The sequence below is a fragment of the Chironomus tepperi genome, unplaced genomic scaffold (assembly GCF_022539635.2).
Source record: "Chironomus tepperi strain 1889 unplaced genomic scaffold, CSIRO-AGI_Ctep_v1 contig_364, whole genome shotgun sequence".
NCBI lineage: Eukaryota > Metazoa > Arthropoda > Insecta > Diptera > Chironomidae > Chironomus > Chironomus tepperi.
The window spans coordinates 677,750-701,371 of NW_027226486.1; the positions used below are offsets into that span (position 1 = coordinate 677,750).

The window sequence follows — 23,622 nt, forward strand, 5'->3', positions numbered from 1 at the left end:
TAGATGTGGCAGAGACATATACAGCAGGGGCATAGACTTATGTACGGATAGAGGTGTATGCTGGGGCAGAGGCGTATGAAAGGAGTGTCAAGCTTATTACTAGACAAAGGGCTGACTAGGTTAGGTAACCCCCACTCCCCTTCCCCTCCCGCAAATTCAAAAATCACTAGCTACACCCCTGAGTATGGATTTTTGGATTTTTCAGCAGTATCTCCAATGTAATTTGATATGCGGAACTGCCATTGCCCTTTATTCAACCCTTGCTTCCATCACATCACATCGTCTTCCTTCCAAAAACTCTTCCTTTAATTTTTTCCTGCAATTTACTTTAATTTAAGCCCAAGATGATACAAAATCATGAAAGGCATTTGTTTATTTTATAAGACTAGGGGTTTATTGTTAAGGATTGACATTATTCATCTACAGCGAACGGCAGCAAAAATTCGCTTAATTTGTTTGCGTTAAAATGCGTAACTAATTAGGTTTAAAAACGTTTATTGGTGTAGAAATTGTTTGGCTTTTATGCTTAAAGGTTAGAATATTTAATTGATTTGTTCGTATTAATAATAAATGAAGGGGTTTTAGACAAAATGGAAGATATTTTGGAGACGCTGTTATATTTTGAATGAGGAGGTTGACTTTGATAGATTAGACAGGATGAGGAAAGCATTCTGATGTATTCCTGTGTGGCACATAGCACATAAATGGCCAAGAATCCGCCCCAAATCGAAATTGCTGGAAAACCTGTATTTCCACAAATCAAACAAACCTTAAATTCAGTACATATCTAATATATTTATTTACAGATTCGATTTCAATCACACAATCTTAAAACTACAGCTTAAGGCCTCACAGGTCCTTGAGCATATGGATAATCTCTATTAGTTGTAAAATGGAATATTCCAGTCAAATTAAATCTAGCATTTGATGGCTCACCACCGAACCAAAATCCAGTCCCAGCATTACAATTGCCTCGAGAAGCATCACGTTCAGTCTCACATCTGGTTGCATGGAATGCATTATCAATAATTGACTCAACATAAAAAGCTACAGCACGTCCATGTGAGCATGTGTTTGTCCAGCAACCGGGTTGACCTGAACCTCCATTTGGGAAGAAATCAGCTTGACAAATTGCTGTGCCGATTCCAGCTCCGATGAGACCGCCGTTGGTGTGGAGGCATTCGACATACTTTGCATCATTGGCATCGATTCTTCCTTCTGGGCGTCTGGAAATTTCAGGAAAATTAGAGTTGAAATTGTAAGAGGAATCTAGAACCTTACCTTTCACTGAAGAGTGGACCAGCTGGGTCAAGACCAACGATTGTGTTGATCTCTCCATTTGTGTTCTTTCCAGTATGTCCTTAATGATTAAATTAATTCATTAAAAATTCATCAATATTCTCAATTTAAAGACTCTCTTACCAGCAATATGAGCACCAAGTGAAAATCCAATGACATGAAGTCTCTCAAAGTCCACAAAATTATATTGTCTCATAAAATTCAGCTGTGATCCAACAAAGAATCCAACAGTTTCTACACGATTAGCAGCACCAATGTAATTGATTGTTTGTGCGCCTACACTCCAGTCGACAAAGATTCTGGAAATAAAATATAGTCATTAATCTTCAATGTTCAAAAATGGATAGGCTGTGTAGAATATTATAAATAAATCTCATTACAGATATTTACTGACCGAACTTGAATCAACTTACACATTAAAATCATAATAATTCAATAATTCCTCGGATGTATCTACAGAAATAGCTGAAGTATCATCCTCCCACCATCCGTGAATCTGCAGAATAAGAAAATTTCATTTTAAATGCTATGGATTTATGATTTAGATAGAAAGGAACTTGTTGAGGCTGTTTATTTTTAAACTTACCAATACTCTTGTTGGCTTTGCTGGATCAAATGGACTTGCCCGAATGCTTTCCGCATTTCTAAAGGCAATACGAATCGGACTTCCTCGATTTCTTCTTGTACTTAATAAAAGACGAACATCACGGTAGACATCAAATTGTGATTCTATTTCCTGTGGCTCGGATTCTTCAATTGGTATTGTGTGGGCTGTGGAATTGAATTTAATTGACTTGGTTTTAATAGGAATGAATTATTAGGATTTGTAAGATGAGATGCATAAGATTATTGTATGGTTTTTTGTCGTTTAAATTGAAATAAATGGGGAGGATCGAATTTCATTTTGGGATAAATTAATTATTTCGCTTATTTAATTCAGCATTAATAGAGGAAGTAGTTAAAAATTATTAAACAGTCTCAGATCCATCAATTGTTTAAAATGCAAGAGATTCATCACAATCCACAATTTTTTGTCGCATTTCTTCCCACAATAATGCATCTTTGCATATTGATTGTGGACAGATATTGACAATTTCCATGATTTCCAGCTTATTTCCAGCTTTTTGATGAGTTTTTGTTTGACTAGTATTTAATCTTGTATATAAGGATACTAGCTAGTATCTGAGGATATCTAGCATCTCAACATGCTGAATGATACGCTGACTAAACTAGATCTCAGAACTATAAATCACTTCCAAGAATGTGAAACTGATCAAAATGATCAAAATCATTCAAACTGTCAATTATTCGTCCTTATAGCTAGACATACAACTTGTCAAACTAATGCTTAACCACTCAAGTTTGATAATTAGAACCCACTAAGTAATCCACAGAACTAAACCCTTACCTAACACAATAAAAGTCAAAAACGCAATAACGATCTTCATTTCACAAAATTCAGTTAAACTATAAACAATGGTGCCTCAATTCTTTTGAATTTATAGTTGCTTTGTTGGGTATCAATGGCATGTGATAAGATAAGAAGCTTAACGAATGTCTCAACTCATGTATTTACCTCCAATTTTTGTCAAAAATTGACTGTCATGTGGGATATTCCCGATTATACGAGAAAATTATAATGTTTGTGACGCAATTTAATTTGATTTCAATAATAAAGGTGGTTCAGGCTATTGTGGACTTGAATTTAGTAATTAAATTGTGGTCTTTGTTTATAATAAGCTGTCAAACAAATGACTGCAACAAAGAACTGCCCCAGACAGCACATGGTATGGAAATGGCTTAGAATATGACATCAGGTCAGCAGAACTCTAGTCTAATACCAGATTCGATGAAATCCGGCCTCAGAATAGTCATTTTGGTCTGAGGGTAGATTTTCGACCATTTCTGTACCATGTGCCTTTCTGGTACTCAAAATCAATTGAAACCTGGACAGCACACGGCATACAAGAGCAGAAATGTCCAATATAATCAGATATAGTCAGATTAACGCTGATTTTCACCTTCCATACGTCATATGACTTCCTGTAAACATTAAAATCAATCTTAGATCATACCATACATCAGCTGATATACAAAACAGGTGCTAAACAGAATTTATCAAATCCAAAATTTTCCCATCACACCACAATTTATTTTTCCAAAATCCTTATCAACATCCGCATCGCTTTGTTCAATTACTTTTGATTTTACAGTTTATGATAGCTTCTTTGATCTGATTTATAACGTAAAAACCACATTATGACGGAAACTTTATGTGTGTTAATCACGAGAGTCTTTATCAAATCTATAATTGGGATTACATTTAGTATTAATATGAAATTTTGTAAACAATGCGAAGTAGTTAGTTAATTAAGATAGTGGTTTTATGGATGTTCAATAACAGAGGTATTTGAATTTTTTTTGTGTGGTTTAATGTTGAAGATTCGAGATGTTTCGAGATATCAAAATAATCACTTGATGCGTCGATATTAATCTCGTTACAAAAATGCTTAATCAAGTCGAATAAATCAAGTTTGTGCCTGTAATGTCGTAGGCATTGTGCGACATATCAGCAAGATTCTAATCAGTGTTGTCTAAGGTACCCTCTAGGTATGGCGTGCTACAAAAAGATATGGACAACGATTGCTCCATTTATGTAATGATTGAAATATCAGTTCTTTTGGGAATCGAACTCATGTACTTGCAAAAGAGTGATACATACCATCCGGTCTATTACTTGTTAGTGGTATATTACCGCTGTGTGCCGCGGTACACTAATGTGCTGCCAAAAATCTTTAGAAATGCCAATAATCCCAAATGGCATTGAAGGTGTGCTGCAAATAATGAAAGGATGCCCACCCCTGGTTCAACCACTCAGCCACAGAGGCTTGATTCTCTCACTGGCAGATTAGCCTGTATATAGTCCAATACCCCAGATTCCACATTCAATTGGCAGACGGAAGCTAACGACATAGCCAGGCGTCATCTGAGGCAGGCCATGAATCACAGTTGATCTCTACGCAGCCAGCGAGGTAAGTAAGGAAGTACCCAAGATTCCCCTCTCTGCCGTCACCACAGTTGCTATCGACATTACTTCATTAAATTTGTTCCGCGCAACAATATTCAATTAATTGAAAATTATAATGAATCACTTCCATTTAGATCCTGCTCTAGTTGATCATAAGATGTTATTCACTTGCTGCACTCATTTAACCCACGTTTTGCTTCAAGTCACTTCACTTCATACATCTTTTATTCCAATTCATTATACATTTACAACACTATCTGTGTCTATTCAATTCAACTCCTCTATGTATATATTTTTAGCATATAGATAAAGACGTTTGCATAATATGATGATACTATTATAATCAATATTCTATGATAATACTTAAATAACTTTGTGTATATGAATAGACTCAAAGCAACGATATATGTGCATGTATAAAGACTCAATTTTTTTTCCACAAAATATACATATCGAATCTGATTGTGGCTTGCTTTTATTTCACTCAAAATGCAATATACATATAGACATACATTTATTATAGATGTAGGATACATAAAATTATGTGAAAAGGCTTTTCGGAGTCTTTGAATAAAAATTGAAGGGTAGAAAAATATTTTTTGTGTGAAGGAAAATGAATGCTGAATTGGGATCCTTAATATTCAATTGTTGTGCGGTTGTAGTTTTTTCTGCATTGGATATACATAGAATGAAGTTATTTAAAAGGGAGAGAATGTGATGGACTAGAATGAATGTTGAGGTTTTGATTACTTAAGTTTATGGAACGAGTGGACAAATGTACGTTAGAAATAGTCGAATATACTAACTAATAGAACTAATCAACTGGACATTAACATGCCATCAACTAGTTGTGACGTATTTGTGTCCACTCTGGAAAAAACCTGCAAAGGATTCTTAGAGTTAAACGACCAATCTGCACAGGGGCATTACCAGAAATTTTTGGAAGGAATTGGAGCTTGGGTAATTTTTTGTTGAGTTTGTCCAAAATTGGAGGGTTGCAGTCTTAAACGAGCTGTAAGATACAGTCCAACTTCAAGTCTGCACGTCTAAAATGCACAAAATGCAATCCTGTGCTTCTCGGTTGAAGCCTATTTTCTGTAAGGATCGCTAATATTTAGGCGGATGAAAGAAAGAAGGTTGGAATTTACGTCCTTGGATCCAACCTAGATCTACAGTTTTTGGACGAAACCTAATTCAAAACTCATAGCATTATCAAGTCCACCTTTATCGAATGTGGATTAGAACATAATTTCCAGGACTATGGGAGTTCGGACTCAATTACAGGCGCTTCCATATTGAATCCTGCCAACTCTGGATTAGTGTACAAATCAGAATACATCATGTCTTAATTTATGAATCTCAATATTTCTTCAAATCCTTAACTAACTGCGCCAAACCCCAAACAGCAATATTCCTATTTAAAACTGCCATGTCACCGTATAGCAGGCATCATGACAATCTATTTCCAGTCTATTTTGATGACAAACAATATGTTTTTAACCACATCATACTGCTCGGGTAAGACATTTTTCTAAGATATTATTTACTTCTTACTGTCATGATCCTATTAAATTACAGACTAGATGTTGACTTTTTCCGATACAAAATCCAAGTCCGCATGTGTATCATACACGTGCATTGAATGACCCAAAACCCAGAAATTCTTTAAGAACTCTTCCATATATTTTAATACTTTTTTTTGTATAAAGCTAGACGATATCTGACTAGGAAGGACAATCATAATAATAGGACATGATACTCAATTGCTACAAAGAATCACATTCCTTCCTAAAAAAAAGCAAAGAAAATTTTTGAAGACATTATTAGACATTGCCATGTCATCCCAGTTCCTCTTATCATATATTGGGCTTCCATTATCAAATAATTTGATTTCTTGGTCCCTTTAAATTTGAGCTGTATGCTCTATTTCCTTAACTTTTTTTTTGTTGATACATTTTTATTGTTATTATTATTTTTATTGCTGCTTTTGTGGTGTTGAACAACCAATTGTGGATGAAAATTTGTTATTTCTTGTTAGCTTCTTGAATTATTTGTCTTGCATTATTGTGCTGTGTGGATGATAAAAAGTTTTGGACTGGGATGAATGACTTCTAATGTTGCTGGATTTGGGATCAAATTGGTCTATTAAAAGAAATGGGATATTGTGGATGTTATGAGGCTTATGGAAATGGATGATGGGAATTATATTCATGATGTAGGCTGTGTAGGCTGTGATGTGAAGGAATTAATTTGAGTGAGACTTGGATTTTTGATTATTTTTGGCAAATTTTTGAGCTTGGAAGTGATTAAGCGTCAATCAACCGCTTTATGTACGCCAAATGGAAGCCGCTTCCATTTAAGGTATTGTAAGCTCTATGGCAGAGCCTTCTTCATTTGTGTAGCTCGGGAAGTTGACTCAGATGTTGCATAGAATTATCGACTCGATTCCTAGTCAACTTCAAGTTCTTGTCCAAACTGCATCAAAATTACTCAAATATTTGCTGCAATTCTGACTCAACCTTTAAACACCTTCCAATCCCATGTCCAGTACCTGCCAAAAAATCAATTATCTCTCCCATATCAACTTCTTTCAAATTCCAAATCCAAGCGACTTCACAAATCATTCAACCAATAAACCCTGCTTGCTGTATCACTTTCATCTTGTTATTTTCCATCATTCTTCAATGTTGTTAAAGTCATTCAATTGATCCTTAAACTGACAATGACAATCATATGAATACATACACAAAAAAAATGTAGCTTCTTTTCATCTCATGATATCTTAACAGAGAATGGAAAATAAGTAATAATCAGATGTGTCATCATTACTATCAATATTGGATGGAACTAAAGGAAAGGACTTGTCGAATGTGCATGAAAATCTATTTTTTTTTGGATATGAAACATTTCCTTTTTTGTATGGTTTTGTATTGTAAATTGTAAAATGAAGTCATCGAACTGTTGGGAGGATAGTTGTTGGTAGAGACTTGATAGAGACAGTATTGGACTTGGTAGTGGCAATTAGCAAACGGAAGGCAACGATGGAGGCCACTTCATACGTCAACTAAGAGAATCCAGGCTGAAGTCAGCGATAGAACATGAGTTGGGCGTGATCTGAGGGAGACTTTGACTCACAATTGATCTGTAAGGCCAGCGAAGTACTGGAAACTGGTAGACGGAAAGCAGCATCAGAGCCAGCTTTAGGTGCTCTTTGTGGAAGCCATTGGCTCACAGTTGATCTGTACGGCTCGTCAAGGCACCCACAGATAAAGCTTTAGTGGCCATCTCAGATAGTCCGTGGATCACAGTTGAACTGTACATCCTGTGAAATATGTAAGCGTTGGAAACTGTTAGACGGAAGCTAGCGACAGGGTTAGCTTTAGACGTCATCTGAGGAAGGCCATGGATGATAATTGACGGCTGTACAGCCAGCGGAGTAAGTAAGAACTCTTTCAAAATTTAACTAGAATTTAAATTTAGGCATCAAAAATTCAGCTCAAGAAACCGAAGAAATTTCCTTTCCATGAAGGACAAATTCACAAAATTTTGAGTCCACAGAATCAAAAATGTCGTTTTCTTCATCCTCGACTAAATGTTGTCTTGTCTCCATTTTCATCAAACTTGAACATTGAAATTTATCATTTCTTTCTTCATTCACCTACACGAGGAACTTAATATCTTCTACTTTGTTATGCTTTTTTTCATCTTCTTACATTTTATATCCGATTATATTCATTCAAATATTTTGCTTCCATCCATGTCTCTCGCTTTTTTTGCCTACTCAATAAATTGTCATCCATTTAATACAGCAATGGATTAACATTATTTATCATTATTCAGAATTAATCAAAAAGAAATCAATACATCGATGATACTTAATGACAAAAAAGCTTTTGATGTTGAGTTGGTTGGGCTTGGGTGGTTGATGATGGATAAAGCGAAGTGTTGAAGGCTGTCTGGTGAATTTTTAAGTTTTGGAACTAGCCTAAATTCAGGATTTTCATAATAATTCATTTAGTTTACAATATTTTGGTCCAAATCAGCTGGAACTTCAAAGCTTTTGGTATAATATGAGAATTTTGATGATATGGACAATGCAATGTATGTAGGCGGCATTAAGTAAGGTGCATAGAAGTAAATACTTCTTGAAATTTAATAAAAATTCTAAAACCATAGTAATTTTGAGTTGCAGAGCTCAATATAGAGTCGAATTTAATTAAATATGAAGTCTAGTAGACTTATCCTTACAAAATTCAAGTCAAATAATTGTAAAACTCTCCTGACAGACGATGAGACCGCTTTTAGATGCCGTAGTGGTCTTTTGTATAATGTAAACATGTTCTTTGTCTGTTAGGGCTCGTTTTAAGGACTAATTAGGCATCAGAGTAACACTGGTCGTCCTTAGAGCTAGCGTACAACTAGTGGAATCAATATATAGCTGCTCTGGAGTGACAGAGCTGATTCAAAAGTGTTCCTAATTTATTTTAATACAGTTTATGACCAGTGTAAAGACCCAAATGTTTCCAAACTGCAAAACAGATCTAAAAGATGCTATAACCCTCAAAATAGTCAATTGCTTCAAAAACCAACCAAAAGAGTCATTCAAATTGCACATTCCATCCTCCTACTCCTTTTTTCCATGCTAAAAATCATCAACTTAGCGAGAAAAATATTGCTATGTGCGAACGACTGTATAAATGTATAAAAAAAGGGTAATGAAGCTTCGGATAGTAATGATTCATTTCCATTGAATGAGACAGAGGCAACAATATCATCAAATGATTAATAGTGTTTACTTGATAAATCTTTTATTCATTGTTTCAGTGATTTTATGGGCAAAAATTTCTTTTTTTATATAAATATCCAGCCTCATTCTCTCCATCCATTACCACCACTGTTATGGCCATGGACTGAGTGAGTGATGATAATGGAAAGAATGGAAAGGCGATTTTTTTTTTCATGTCCCTTCTGCTTTTTGCTCTATTTTGATGGCCGAATAAATGTATTGATGGGAGGAATTTTATAGGGGGTAGATGGGACGTTTTTTAGGGTAAGTTGGGGATGTTTAGGGTTTACGGCGTATTTTAGGGATGATTAGGGACCAAGAGAATTGCAAGCAGGCTGTTCTTGTTAAAAAATTCTTGAAAAATTGTAAGTTCTAAGGCCAACAAGGTCAATGGTGCCTAAACCCATACTAGTGGACCCCCTCTCCCATTTGCTGCATTTGAGCACTTCAACTAAGTAGTTCAAAACCTATTAAATACCAAAAAACCCAAAAACAGCCCCAGCATTGTCCATAACAGCCTCTATCCTCCCTTCCAATAACAATAAATAATTTTTCATCATCATCAAACTGTGACTACTCAAAGAGTAAAGTAGAAGAGCATAAAGGAACCAATTGAAAGTTTCTTCTTGAGTTAGGACATTTTTTCTCAATAAATGTAGGTCATGTTATGGTACTAGATGAGTGGGATGGATGTGACATGAACTTTACATCAATGAATCTAGTTTCATTTATTTTCTCTCATTTCTATTTTTACAGGCTTGATAAGTATGTGACTTTGATTTTGACAGTTCAATATAAATTTTTTTTTGAGAATATAAATGATCTTTGTGTGCTTGAAGATGCTTTAATGGAAGATTGAGTTGAAAAGGTTTGGGGTTTAGGATTTGCTGTAATTTATTTAGACTTTAAGTTGATTGATTGTCGATGAGTTTGGAGGCTTTAATGGTCTAGAAGCAGTTGTGGGTAACATTTTCTTTTTTGCAGTACATGCGGTGGTAAGGCTCGACTAACACATGACATTTTCTAGAATTTTTGGCAGCACACTATAGTGCTGTATCACACAGATTGTCCACCACTGGTCTAGATTCTCAAAAATTCAAATGAGCTCAGATACTGTCTCGACATCATTGATGCATTTACGCTTTTAGACATTGGAATTGAGAAAAGGAAGCCAGTAATGGACTCAGCTTCAACCGACATCTTTGTGAGGTCTAGAATCACAATCCAACTGTACGGTCCCTATCGTATCCATGCAAACTTCACAAAATTCAGCTCCAAAAAGTCAAAAAAAATTGTCAAATCCCAAAAATGCTTACACACTCCAACATCCACACACGAGACAATATTGAAGTGTATCTTGACTTAATATTAACATCCTTTAAGAACTTCCACGAATCCACAATCTACATTTCTATATGTTTCCACGTGCCGACTTCCTTATTTCCAAAACAAGAATCTTCTTGTTATCTCTTTAAAGACATTCTTCTTAATTCTGTAAGACGATATCCTCCCTTTATATATTTTTAGAAACTTTTTAATCTATCGATCTTGTTGGTCTCGACATTATTTCACTTCCTTCAACCATTAAAGAGTTTGGATACTGATTACATTGTAAATATTTTATTACTATTTCAAAAAAAGAAACTTTTTTTTTGTTGTTGCTGCTCATCATTGCTTGCTTGTGCTGTGCATTCATCAATTTTGTATGGAAGGAAAAAGCAGACAATTTTCCCACAAAGAATGTGAAAAGAAAATATTTGCAAACCAATCAGTAAATCAACATATTCTCAAACTACTCGAGAATGCTCGTTTTGCTGCCTTTTTGCTTTTTTTTTTTTGTTTGCAGACATCTTAAGACTCATTTATGATGGAAAAATATCTATTAATGTCGCTTTATACAGTTTGTATGATGAAGATGAATAAATAAATATTTAAATAATTTTCAACTTGTTGTTTGATTGAATTAGCGATGGGGTGAAGTTTGTGAGTAGAAGTTAGTGTAAATTGTGGATTTTTTGGTGGTTTTGGGTGAATTGTTGGATTCTGTTCATCGTTTTTCGACTTTATTGCATTCATGTGACTGCCACATGTCATCTAAGTGACGGCAACATGACATAAAAGTGGGAACAATATGGATTTCATGTGTCGGCTACGTGGCATTCCAATGTCGGCCATATGTCATCTAAGTAACGGCCACATGGCATCTAAGTGACGGAAACATGGAACACAAGTGGCGACGACATGACACACAAGTGACACATGACATTCAAGTGACGGCAACATGGCTTTCCAATGTCGGCCATATGTCATCTAAGTAACGGCCACATGGCATCTAAGTGACGGAAACATGGCACACAAGTGGCGACGACATGGCACACAAGTGGCGGCGACATGGCACAAAAGTCACAGCGACATGACAACCAAGTGACAATTTTTGTGACAGTTAACATGAAAATTGCCGATTGGACACCGTATGGTAACCACTTGTCTGTCATGAATAATTTGTGCCTATCGAGTTGCAGTAAATTTCATTTTTAACAGCTAAAATGGACCGAATCTAGACATTACAGTGCCATTACAGCACTTACAAGTCATTTTGATGTTCTACGATCGTTCGTGTCCGACCCACTATGCTATACTCCTCGGGTTTTGTCATGAGCTAAAGAAAATACCCAAAATAATTAAAAAGTCCTAGACTTACTACTCTAAACAAACTTAAATTCACTTCAAACCACCTTGATTCAATATCTCGTCTTCAAGTATCAAAACTTGACCTTTTTAACCTTCTACAGCCAAGAATTTCCACTTAATTGAGCATCCATGAAATCTAATTGCATTCCTTAATGTCCCTTACATTATCAACACACACCTCAATATCACGTCCAACAACATACAATGTTGCTGCAAAATAAAAGAAAGACTCAGCCAAAACGTCATCGAATACTTTTAAAATTCAAGACGCATTAACAATACAATTACAAAGAATTTCATACAAAACTGCTAACGTCGAAAATGGCACTTGTAAGAGCTCACTTGAAGTCTCTCGATGATTGACTTTTAAAGAGCAGATGAAAAGATTTTTTTTCTTTCTTTTCTTATTTTTTTTTACTTCAATTCTCAATTCATGATGGGATTCACATTGTAGTCAGGCAATGCCTTCAATTAACAGAGGGACAAGAATGGATGGGAATTGGAAGTTGGAAGCGCTTTTTTGGGGGGAAGCTGTAGAGCATTTGGATTTGGATGGATTAAAATAGATGTGTAGCTTAGATCATGACTTGAAGGTTTGGAACTTTGGTTGCTCCTGCAATAGATCTAGTCGTTCAACCATCTGAAAGGCACATGCCGTACCCGAACATCACAAGTCGATTAAACAATCCAGAATTCGGGACCAGGCCGGCGTGAATATGACACAGTGCTGTATTTAAACCGAAACTAGCACCAATTCAGAGTTATGTCAGCCTAAAGCTGGATTATTGATTGATTTAACCGATTTCTGTTTTTTGGGGTACAACTGGCAGATGTCAGGCCGGCATGATTCTAGTCTACAGTAGAATCCAGCGATATCCACTCTTAGGACAGGCTCACATTAGCATTATATCAGATTCATGCCGTTTTTACTAAGTATGTCTTCCGGAACTGACTTAGCTTCATCGTAACCTCGGACTAGAGCATCTGCATGTCCTCAGCACATATATTGTCCTAAGTTGACCCAAGCTGCATATATCCTTATAAGGATCTACATTCCTAGTCACTACACATACCCACCAGCAATATCATCAAGTCAACAGCACCAAATCCATAACAACTCAGCTTTCTCATCACCCAACCGTCAATATAATGGAAAGGAAAAAAAAATGTTTTCTTCTTTACATTCTCAATCGTTTAAGTGGATATGGATTGAAATGAAATTCAATGCAATTCAATAATGTTGTTATTCAGTTAATGAATGAATGAACATTGTACTGGATGCTTAAAAGTATTTATAGAATAAGAAAAAATCAATTCGAATAAATTAGAAAATAGAGCGTGATGTTGATGATTATGGCATCTAAATTATGAAAATTTAGAACATAACAAGAAAGTGTTTTTGACCTTTTCGCATCATCGATGCTTTCAAGTATCTAATGAGCTATTCAATAATCTTTAATGGATGGATTGAATTTCATAAAAAAAAAATACTTTTGAGAAGAAAAAAAAAGTTTTTTTTTGAAGATCTTTATCCGCAGAATAAGAAACTTGTTGAGATTGGAGTGGAACAGCTATGTGAATTTTTATTTGTAGTAGCTTGAATAAGAAGAGGAAATTTGGAGTGAATATTGAGTTTTTCGCTAGTTGCTGAAATCATTCTACATCATTGTACATCATTCTACATATTTACTTACTTTTGCTACTTCCATGGCCGTACAGATCAATCGTGATTCATGACCTCCCTTAGTTTGTGTTTGAAGCTGGCTCTTCCGCTGGCTAACGCTTGCTAATTACCGTTGCCTAGTGAATTACCATCTAAATCAAACCATTTTGAATTCTGCTGTCGACTGTACATAGTCCAAATTGCACAAGTCAGTTGAATCGAGGTCAATCCATATTCTAACATCAGACTGGCGTGACTCTGACTCTGAGAGCAAGATTTGGTTTATCAAAAGCTTAAAACCGGATTTTTGATTGATTAATCGATTTTTTGGATGGAAAACTATGAAGAAATTGCTGAGAATCCCACCCCAGTCCATCATGACTCAGGCCAGGACAGATTCGATGAAATCTTTTCTCAAACCAGAGATATGAAGGCCTTATGCTTCATTTTTGGTAATTTCGTTGTTTTTTGGACTCGGGCAAATACACACATATGTACCCAGAGTGTTTTTTAGCGTCAAAACCTCAGTTTTAGACAATATTCTTCATTTTGTTAGGTATTTTTGTGCAAATAATCCCAAAACTTCCCCTAAATTTTTGAATTTTACACAAAAATTTTCAAAACAGATCAAAATGTTCCATATGTAATTAAAGTGTATCCAATCGACTTCAATTAAGACCCTCCCAAAAAATAAATTTTCTTATAATTCTCAGCAATTTCAAGTACATAGCAACAATTTTCCCTTAAAAAAAGTTTCGCACACCATTTATCATTTCCCCATCTCTTTAAATTACTCAAAGATTAAACAATTTCGGGAACACAAAATTTATCATAATTCATAATTAGAATAATAATTAACAATAAGTCTTTCATATTTTTCCCTCATTTCTGTTATACAAAGTAAATATTTTATCTTTTTTCCACTTTTACATATTATAATATGTTTTAAAAATATCTTTCATTTGAAAAATATCATAAAAAAATTTTCCTTTCATTCTTTTAAAGGTTCATAAAACTCATGAAAGAATGAAATTAAATGTTTTTTTTCTCATCCAGCTGCTCGCACATTGCTACAAAAGACTTTTCAATTTTACATTATTTTTGAACGTGACGAAGAAAAGTTATGAAGTTTGTAGATGATTTTTGTGCATAAACAAAGCAATTAAAATCAATGTGCAATATTCATGCTTTTGTTGCTGATTTTGAAATGTGAACTCATGTGGAACTAAAAAATATAACATAAAGATGTTTGTTCGTAACTTAGTTTCGACAGATCATATTCATAAACTCTCTAGCATTGACATATTCACTGGAATTTTGCACATAACTTGTAGCTGATGGCATCTTTTGGAATGGAAAATTACTCGAACAAAATGTGAAGAAAAGTTCGAGAAACAAGATGAGATGAGATTAAAGAGAAATGTTCAATTTAGTTGAGATTTGAGACAATTTTGAGTTATGTGAATCAGAAAATGTTGGATTTCTTGTGATTTTGGGAATTGCTGGAATTGAAGTTAAAGGAATTTCGAGTTTAGATTGAGAAACAGAGGATTGAAGGTAGCTAATAACTTCATCAACTTGGCTCTAATGATAATTTAGTTGATTACTTGACGAAGGCCCACAAGGGTCCATCTCCGCATTTAGAGTTCGTCAGAAGCTGGATCTGTCTTCAGATAACTTCTGCTAATTTCTAATTCCCAGCACTTTTGCACCGTTGCTCACTCAGTAATATCACAAGCTCTTTGGTCTACCTCAAGAACTCCTTCCATCTGGAAAGTCACCAGTGGTCAATTTAAATATTGAGGCATCTTCTGGTCTCCAAATCCAAACCATGTACAATCTATCACAAGAATCTCTTCAGAGCAAGACCCCAAACCTTCAAAAATCCAATAAAATTCTCCAATTTTAAATTCAACATATTCATTTGAAAATATCATCAAAACCAAATTGTTACACAATATTCACAGCCATAGTCAACAGCAACTAGCAACAAAAAATATCACTCAACCCACAATTTTCACACAAACTATTCATTGTATTCAAAACTATTTTCACGCACCATAATCAAAAGTCGGCGAAAAAAAAAAAAGAATTGAACATAAAAGAGCCGTCGAACCATAAGCCGTAAAAAAGCAGCTACAATATTAATCTGAAAAAATATTTCATCGTGATTTTCATCTTTTTTGCAAGTTTTTTTTTTTTATATATATTTCGAGTGCAACGGCATCGCAACGGAGCCTCACGAGTACACGCGTGAATGAACGATATGAGATATATAATTTCATTATTTATGAGAAGAGCGCCATTAACCATCACAAAATACCATCCATCCATTCATTCAAATTCCACTTAGTTTTATTTTATTTTTTTTTTTCTCTATGTGCGTCTCATTTTTATTATTGTATGAAATATGAGACTATTTTTGTAGAAGGAAAACATTCTTTTATTTTTTTGATGATGCTGCCGCTGCTGCTCTCAATTTTTTATGTGTATTATTATTATTATTTTTGTTCCTTCATGATACGAAAGAGTTCTTTAAATGTTTTTACATTTGTCTATTTTTTTTTTCATCTTTCTTTTTCCCACCGTGCATGCATCCATACGTTTGTACTTGCTCGGATTTAAAATAAACATAATTTTTTTAAGGGCTGGTGGAATGATGATGTGGTTTCATGGCACTTTGACGTCATTTTGGTGGAATATGGTGAAGTTTTAATACAATTTTAGTTGAGTCAAGTAGAGTCGAGTCAAGTAGAATTGAATTAAGTATATTCGAGTCAATTAGAGTCGAGTCAAGTAAAGTGAAGTAAAGTAGAGTAGAGTCAAGTAGAGTCGAGTCAAGTAGAGTTTCAGGTCAAGTCTCAAGTCGAGTCTCAAGTCAATTGCCAAGTCGAGTATCAAATCCAGTCTCAAGTTGAGTCTCAAGTCGAGTATCAAATCCAGTCTCAAGTTGAGTCTCAAGTCCAGTCTCAAGTTGAGTCTCAAGTCGAGTCTCAAATCGAGTCTCAAGTTGAGTCTCAAGTCGAGTCTCAAGTTGAGTCTCAAGTCGAGTCTCAAATTGAGTCTCAAATTGAGTCTCAAGTCAAGTCTCAAGTTGAGTCTCAAGTCGAGTCTCAAGTTGAGTCTCAAGACGAGTATCAATTTGAATTTCAAGTCGAGTCTCAAGTCAAGCTTCAAGTCGAGTCTCAAGTTGAGTCTCAAATCGAGTCTCAAGTCGAGTTTCAAGTCGAAACTCGAGTCGAGTCTCAAGTAAAGTCAAAAAAATGCGCTCTAATTCATATGAAAATAAATTACTTGTTTTATGCCTTGTAAAACATAAGAAAAGCGCGCAGAAGGTCATTTTCAACATTGAATGCATATGCATCACGACATGGATGAGGAAGAAGACAATTTTCTTCTATTTTTAGTCATTCACACATATTTAAGAAACAAAAACAATAACAAGAAAAACAGCGGCATGCAGTTAGACGGGGAAAGGAAAATGTGCGTCATATTACAATCTCTAGTAAGAATGATTTGTTTTTTATAGTCATGTAGTTCCTCTAACACACACGCATAAATATAATTTTTGAATTTTTCACTTGTATTTATGAAATTTATTTTCTAAATTACTTTCTTAATGAGAAATAAAATGAAAAGGGAGGTAAGGAAAGAAGAAATATAAATTAATTTATTATGGCATTGCTTGTATGTTTAACATGATGATTGGACACATCTTGGTGTATATTCTTTTTATTTATTTAATTTAAATTCTTTTTTGTTTGTGTCTCAAGTTGTTGTTGTTGTTGTTGTAGCCTGTTTTCTTTAATATGATGAGTTTCTTATTGAATTTCCGAATGTTGTTTTAATTGCTCAAAGGCTTATGATGAAGCTGATATGGATGGAGTCTAGGAAGTTAGTGATATAGATCAATAGAATTAATAGATTAAAATTGTTTATTGGATTGTTATTGGAAAATTACAATCAAATATTAATAAAGATTCAGAGACTTATCGATCCAAAAATCGACACCAGACAGGCTAGACCAGAGCCTAGGTAACCAGGTATCGAGGCAACTAGGCTGACTAGGCCGACACCAGGCTGACCAGGCTGGAGTCCAGGCAACCGTACAACCAGGTAGACTAGATCAACATCAGTCAGACCAGGCTAGAGTCTAGATAAGTCAATTAATCGATCCAAAATTCGGCAACAGGCTGGTCAGGTTAGAGTCTAGGCAACTAGGCAACCAGACTGGCCAGGCACACACAAAGCTGACCAGGTCAGAGTCCATGCAAGTCTGTTAATCGATCCAAAAACCGAGACTCTTGCTCGAATCTGACAAAACGGCACCATTGCAAATTCTGATCATGTCAGAGTCAGGGCAATTTAGTGTCGGATTTTGGATCGATTTCCCGAATTGTGCTATACATCCTATTGAAATGCTCATTTTGTATGACTAAAGAATGAATCCTTTGTAGTTATCATGAATCCTCTATGCTACTGGATCTTATTACATCAAAGCATGTAGTTCCTGTAGAAGCCCATATGATAGATAACCCAATATCATACTGTCATACTTGCCCAGTAACTACTCCTAGTAACTAATAATTGAATACATCGAACAAAATTGATAAATTCAAGTCCTTCCTATAAAGCTATGAATATAAAATTTAATATCAATTTTAAAAAGAATTTCTCCACGTATCCTGCATTTCCATTTCATTTGATGCTATCTATTTGTTGTTATAGAGACATCACATAGTAACAACAGCGTAGACATTTCATATGTAAAAATATATAAAAATATTCAGCATGGTAAAAAGTGGGCGAATTTTTAAACGAGTTTCAAGTGTAAGAATTCAAATTTATGTGTCGGTTTATTGAAAACATAAATATTTTTTCTTATTTTAGGACAATGACTATGAAAATTGTTGGCACAGTGATATTGACTGTGAATGGTTGGTATCCTATGGAGACAGACGCAATAAAAAGTTTGATTTATTTTTTGAAAATTTTTCATACTTCTTGAGAATGGAATTTATTTATTTTAAATGATTTATATCAATTTTTTTTAATAAGAAATGGAGTTCAAAGCAGCTATAACGTAAAGGCTAGAGTCTAGGCAAACCGACCTCAATGATCTGAGGTTAATTCCAAGCTTGAGTTGTCCATTATGGTCATTAGGGCACCGCTACGTTGGACACATGAAATGTGAGATGCATATCTACCTAAACAGCACCATGACCGTTGATCCTGACTCACTTTTATTACTGAAAATGCAATTTGCCTCATTCTGCCGCTCAGAAAGGAATGTAAAGTCGAATTCAAGTAGTTTTTCATTGTTCTAGTCATGTAAACTTGAGTTTGTGAGCTGGGCAACCATAAATTATGACTTGATGATTTACACATACTGAGTAACATGGCTACAATACCGAAAAAGCTCCCGATACCATCTTCTCATACTTGGGGACCGAAAAATGATGATCAAAGGAGCAAATGGACACTTATCACAATGTCAGTGGTGGAGAACCTTTTATTTTTTACGGGACACCTTGGTCTTAAGCCTCAGCCGAAGCCTCAAACTAGTGTGTTGTGACACATTGTCTGCTCACTACTGTAATATCTCATTGATTCCTTTTTACTCCTCAACATCCTAATTAAATTTCCAAATTTTAAAGCACATCCATTCAAAAAATTCAAATTTCCTTCCATCTACCTTCCCAAAAATAAAGCTGTTGCCTGCCAAAATGAAAACAAAACAGCCGTCTTCCATCTTTTGCATCAAAAAATCACAAAATTAATGCCTTTTATGAAGCAAATTAAATCATGAAATGCGTATTCATGTTTATGCTTGTTATATTTGCTGTTTACATCACGACTGTATAATGTTAAGGCATGCACAAAAAAACATATAAAGATGGGAAAAGTAAAAAGGAAATTTTTTTTAATAATGTATCATAAAATGTCTTTCTGTCATGTATCTTTCATCATTTCTGCTCCTTCAAGTGAGCATCAAAAAGCATACATGTAAATTCATTTGTGTGTTTGTGTTGCCATCCTCATTTGTAACTTTTCTAAGTAGGTGAAACAAAATTAAAAAGTGTGGCAATGAGACATCGAGGGTAAATGAAGAATATCCATTATGTAATAGACATCACAGAGTGATTTACGAGGAGCAAAAGTCGGTTAATTGATAAAAAAAATCGGACACCTGGCAGGTGTGACTGTGGCATTTTGTCGGATTTAAACCGAGTAATAGACATCAAAAGAGCAATTCGTTAGTAGCATAAGTCGGTTAATTGAATCAAAATCCAAGGCTAGACAAGCATGACTGAGGCATTGTGTCGGAATCGCACCGAATTTGGCACGAAGTCAAAGTAACATCATCCTGGTCTAGGTTTTTGTTCGATTTATCACTAGGCCGACGTGACTCTGGTATAGCGCTGGTTTTAAACCGATTCTGGAATGAAGTCATAACCATGCTGATCTATGGCCAGATTTTTGATCGATTAACTACCATGACGACGTGCTTTTGGCATGGCAATAGATTTAAAAGGAATCTGGAATGAAGTCAAAGTCACGCCGACATGAAGCCGGATCGGATATTTGATCGATCAATTGATTTGTGCTGCTCGGGAATCATTTGCAGTTCAGGTGGGAGGAGAAATTCGCGTTTAGTATTTGTTTGACTATTGAGGGAAACTCAGAACACCGGAATCAGTAGATCTCCAGTTTATAGTGGAATAAGAACCACTCCTATGATGACATTACTGTCTGTAGCCTACAAATGAAGGCTTTGAGTCACGTTTCGACTACATTTGATTCGATAAAGGACAATTCAACAATTTATCCTGCCGAGACTCGAACCCATGACCGCAGGATCGGTATTACAACAATAAGGAATCAAAGTACTAAACCATCATGCCACCGAGTCCTTTACGACTCATGTAAATCAGAAACAAATCATCAATCTGATTGAAAATCCTTTAAAATCCTTGAAAATCTTCATTCAAATTCACAAATTAAAGCAATTCCTTTTAAATGCCCATGAATCTTCATGAAGGTCAAATGCAATCAACAAATTCACGACTCAAAAGCACAAACCATCGATTTTAATCCTCACTGATTATTTTCAACTAATTCCTACCTTCTTTTTCTTCAGTTTCTAGCTTAAAAAAGAGCACCAAAAAAAATTCACCTTTTCATCTTCTACGCTTCAATTCATTTTTGGTTACCTTTTTCAGCCTACACAAAACTTTACCATCTCAGCCATTTACAGCCGAAAAATAAAAAAAATGGCAACAAATAGACAGAACGATATGATTTCTTTTTTGTGTACACACTAAATGCTCATTTACGTATACCCACTTACTTATTTACCCACCTATAATCATGATGCTTATTTCAGCACCAACAGTAATTTGTAATGAGCCAAAAAAATAAGCCATTGAAAGGCACAGAAAAAATAACATCAAAAACATTCTTCTTAAATAAATATTTAATTCCGTAAACAAATTGTTTTTCAAGTATAAAGCCAAAGTTTTTCATGGAACATTTTACATAAATGATACTGCTGCCATTGCCACTGTCGCTTATAACTAACTTTTCGAAAGTGAAAGTTGAGTGGAGGCTCACAGCACACAAAATGTTATGTTGTATATACAACAAAAAAAAATTGCTATGATATTTGAGGCCATTCCTGCTGTGTAATTTAATGAATTTATTAAAGGAGAGCAGCACAAAAAAATAAAGCAACATTAAATAATTTTTTTTTATGTATTTTGCTTGGGGAGAATAATTGAAAAATAATTTTAAATTGGTCATTTAAAGGCAGTGATTTAGAAACAGCTAAAGGGGATGTGATGACTGTTGAACTTTGAACCTTAACATTAATCGGTATTAAAGTCAAATGATTCAATGTTATAGGTAAAAGGTGAAGATGTGAGAGAGAAGAGCGAGTCTCTCTCAAGAGAGGAGAAGAGCGAGTCTCTCTCAAGAGAGGAGAAGAGCGAGTCTCTCTCAAGAGAGGAGAAGAGCGAGTCTCTCTCAAGAGAGGAGAAGAGCGAGTCTCTCTCAAGAGAGGAGAAGAGCGAGTCTCTCTCAAGAGAGGAGAATAGCGTGCCGCTCTCAAGAGAGAAGAAGAGCAAGTCGCTCTCAAGAGAGGAGAAGAGCGAGTCGCTCTGAAGAGAGGAGAAGAGCAAGTCGCTCTCAAGAGGGTCACTGGTTCAGCCTATCATACCAAAGCTGCACTGCTGTTTATTCACATGAGAATTATAACCATTACAATCCCATGATACCATTTTTGATAGACAAACGATTAACTTTAAAGACTTAATAGTCTTTTTCTTTAATTGCCGTATCAAATTTCTCATACGAATGTATACGATGCTGTTAAAGTGTTAATTACTTTAATAAAATTTTAATTGCTTTCATAAAATCTGACACATTTAAATAGCGTAAAGCTGTTTACAATTTTCTAGGCTATAGAAAATGGTCTGATGAGATTTATTGATGCATGATGACAAAAATTTATAGTTTTTAAGGATTTTGAGGTTAGAATTTATTTAATGATTAGCACGTGAGGTAATAAATTTGTCCTAAAAAGCTAACAAATGCAATTTATTCAGCTACAACTGCTCCTACAAAAAAGGCATCAAAACTTGCCAGTCTCCAATCTGACGTCAATAAATCTTTGACATAAATTAGTCAGTCTACTTGTTTTTTGAAATCTCAACATCAAAAATTTTTGCTGCCAAAAAGGAAGGCAAAAGAGGGAAATTATCATCATGAAGACAAGCCTAACAGCAAACGACAATCGTCTCCATTCATGTCTTGTCTGAATTTTTTCCATAACTAGATTATTATCTTCAATGTGAAATGTTTAATCTGAATTTTACGATGCGACATTTTTACTTGAGAGAGAAAATTCATCATGCTCTTGAAAAATGGAAGGAATAGGAAAATTTTTGGTAATAAAGTTGGGAAAGCAATGAATTTTTGGAAGTTTGGCGATTGAGCGAATTTTCAGTTATCATTATAGACTTTTAAGAGCCTTGACAAGCCCCTCAGAGACTTGACAAGCCCCTCTAGAGAGTTGACAAGCCCATCTAGAGAGTTGACAAGCCCCTCTAGAGAGTTGACAAGCCCCTCTAGAGAGTTGACAAGCCCCTCAGAGACTTGACAATCCCCTTAGAGACATGACAGGCCCCTCAGAGACTTGACAAGCCCCTCAGAGCCATGACAAGCCTCTCAGCGACTTGACAATACCCTCTGAGACTTGAAAAGTCCCTCTGAGACTTGACAAGCCCCTCAGAGACTTGACAAGTCCCTCAGAGACTTGACAAGCCCCTCAGAGACTTCACAAGCCCCTCAGAAACTTGACAAGCCCCTTAGAGACTTGACAAGCCCCTCAGAGACTTTACAAGCCCCTTAGAGACTTCACAAGCCCCTCAGAATCATGACAAGCCCCTCAGCGACTTGACAAGCCCCTCAGCGACTTCAAAGGCCCTTCTGAGATTTGACCAGCCCCTCAGAGACTTGACAAGCCCCTCAGAGACTTGACAAGCCCCTCAGAGACTTGACAAGCCCCTCAGAGACTTGACAAGCCCCTCAGAAACTTGACAAGCCCCTCAGAGACTTAACAAGCCCTTCAGAGACTTGACAAGCCCCTCAGAGACATGACAAGCAGGACAAAACACAAAAACTCACATCCATGACCACAGATTCCCCTAAAATATCGTTTAAAATTACGAATATCAAAGTTTTTTCGTGTCCCAACTTTTCCTATTCTACAGAGTGTGAATGAGTGTATATTTCTGGTTTGTAAGGAACAACAGCAGCAGTAGCTGAAATATTTTACAAACTATTAAAATTATGAGACTTACGAGTTACAAGAGAAATTACGACATTTTAGTCAACGTCTAGAAATAAAGAATATTTTTATGAGCTGGAAAGTTTTTTGAAGTTGAATTAATAATAAACTAGAGAGTAATAGAGATGAAGGGCAAGTAGCAAATGGGTAGAGAGGAACTTGAAGTATAAAAAATATGATGAAAAAGATTCATAAAAAGTTTTTTTGAGTAGTTTTGCCTGCTATGAACTTCTATGGATGTATGTGTGGTTTACTTGCTTTAATGAGCTAGTTCTGTACCTCCTGATTAAGTTTTTTTTTGAAAC

General features: G+C 35.4%; 1 protein-coding gene across 1 annotated transcript; it reads right to left on the reverse strand.

Annotated features, from left to right (window-relative positions):
- Positions 1-775: 775 nt before the first annotated feature.
- LOC139095347 (pancreatic lipase-related protein 2-like) lies at positions 776-2,761 on the reverse strand. Its single transcript, XM_070646681.1, has 6 exons — positions 2,708-2,761; positions 1,886-2,070; positions 1,713-1,795; positions 1,423-1,598; positions 1,282-1,360; positions 776-1,226 (listed from the first exon to the last, which is right to left on the reverse strand). The coding sequence occupies exons 1-6, from the start codon at positions 2,745-2,747 to the stop codon at positions 842-844; spliced, it is 948 nt and encodes a 315-aa protein (XP_070502782.1). The 5' UTR covers positions 2,748-2,761; the 3' UTR covers positions 776-841.
- Positions 2,762-23,622: the final 20,861 nt, after the last annotated feature.

What these genes read in the sequence shown, in the direction of transcription:
- LOC139095347 (XM_070646681.1), bottom strand. Translation starts at nt 2,747, where the DNA reads ATGAAGATCGTTATTGCGTTTTTGACTTTTATTGTGTTAG. An exon ending in TTTGACTTTTATTGTGTTAG is followed by an intron (nt 2,071 to 2,707) that starts GTAAGGGTTTAG and finishes TCAATTCCACAG; the next exon opens with CCCACACAATACCAATTGAA. An exon ending in GGTCCACTCTTCAGTGAAAG is followed by an intron (nt 1,227 to 1,281) that starts GTAAGGTTCTAG and finishes TGAAATTTCCAG; the next exon opens with ACGCCCAGAAGGAAGAATCG.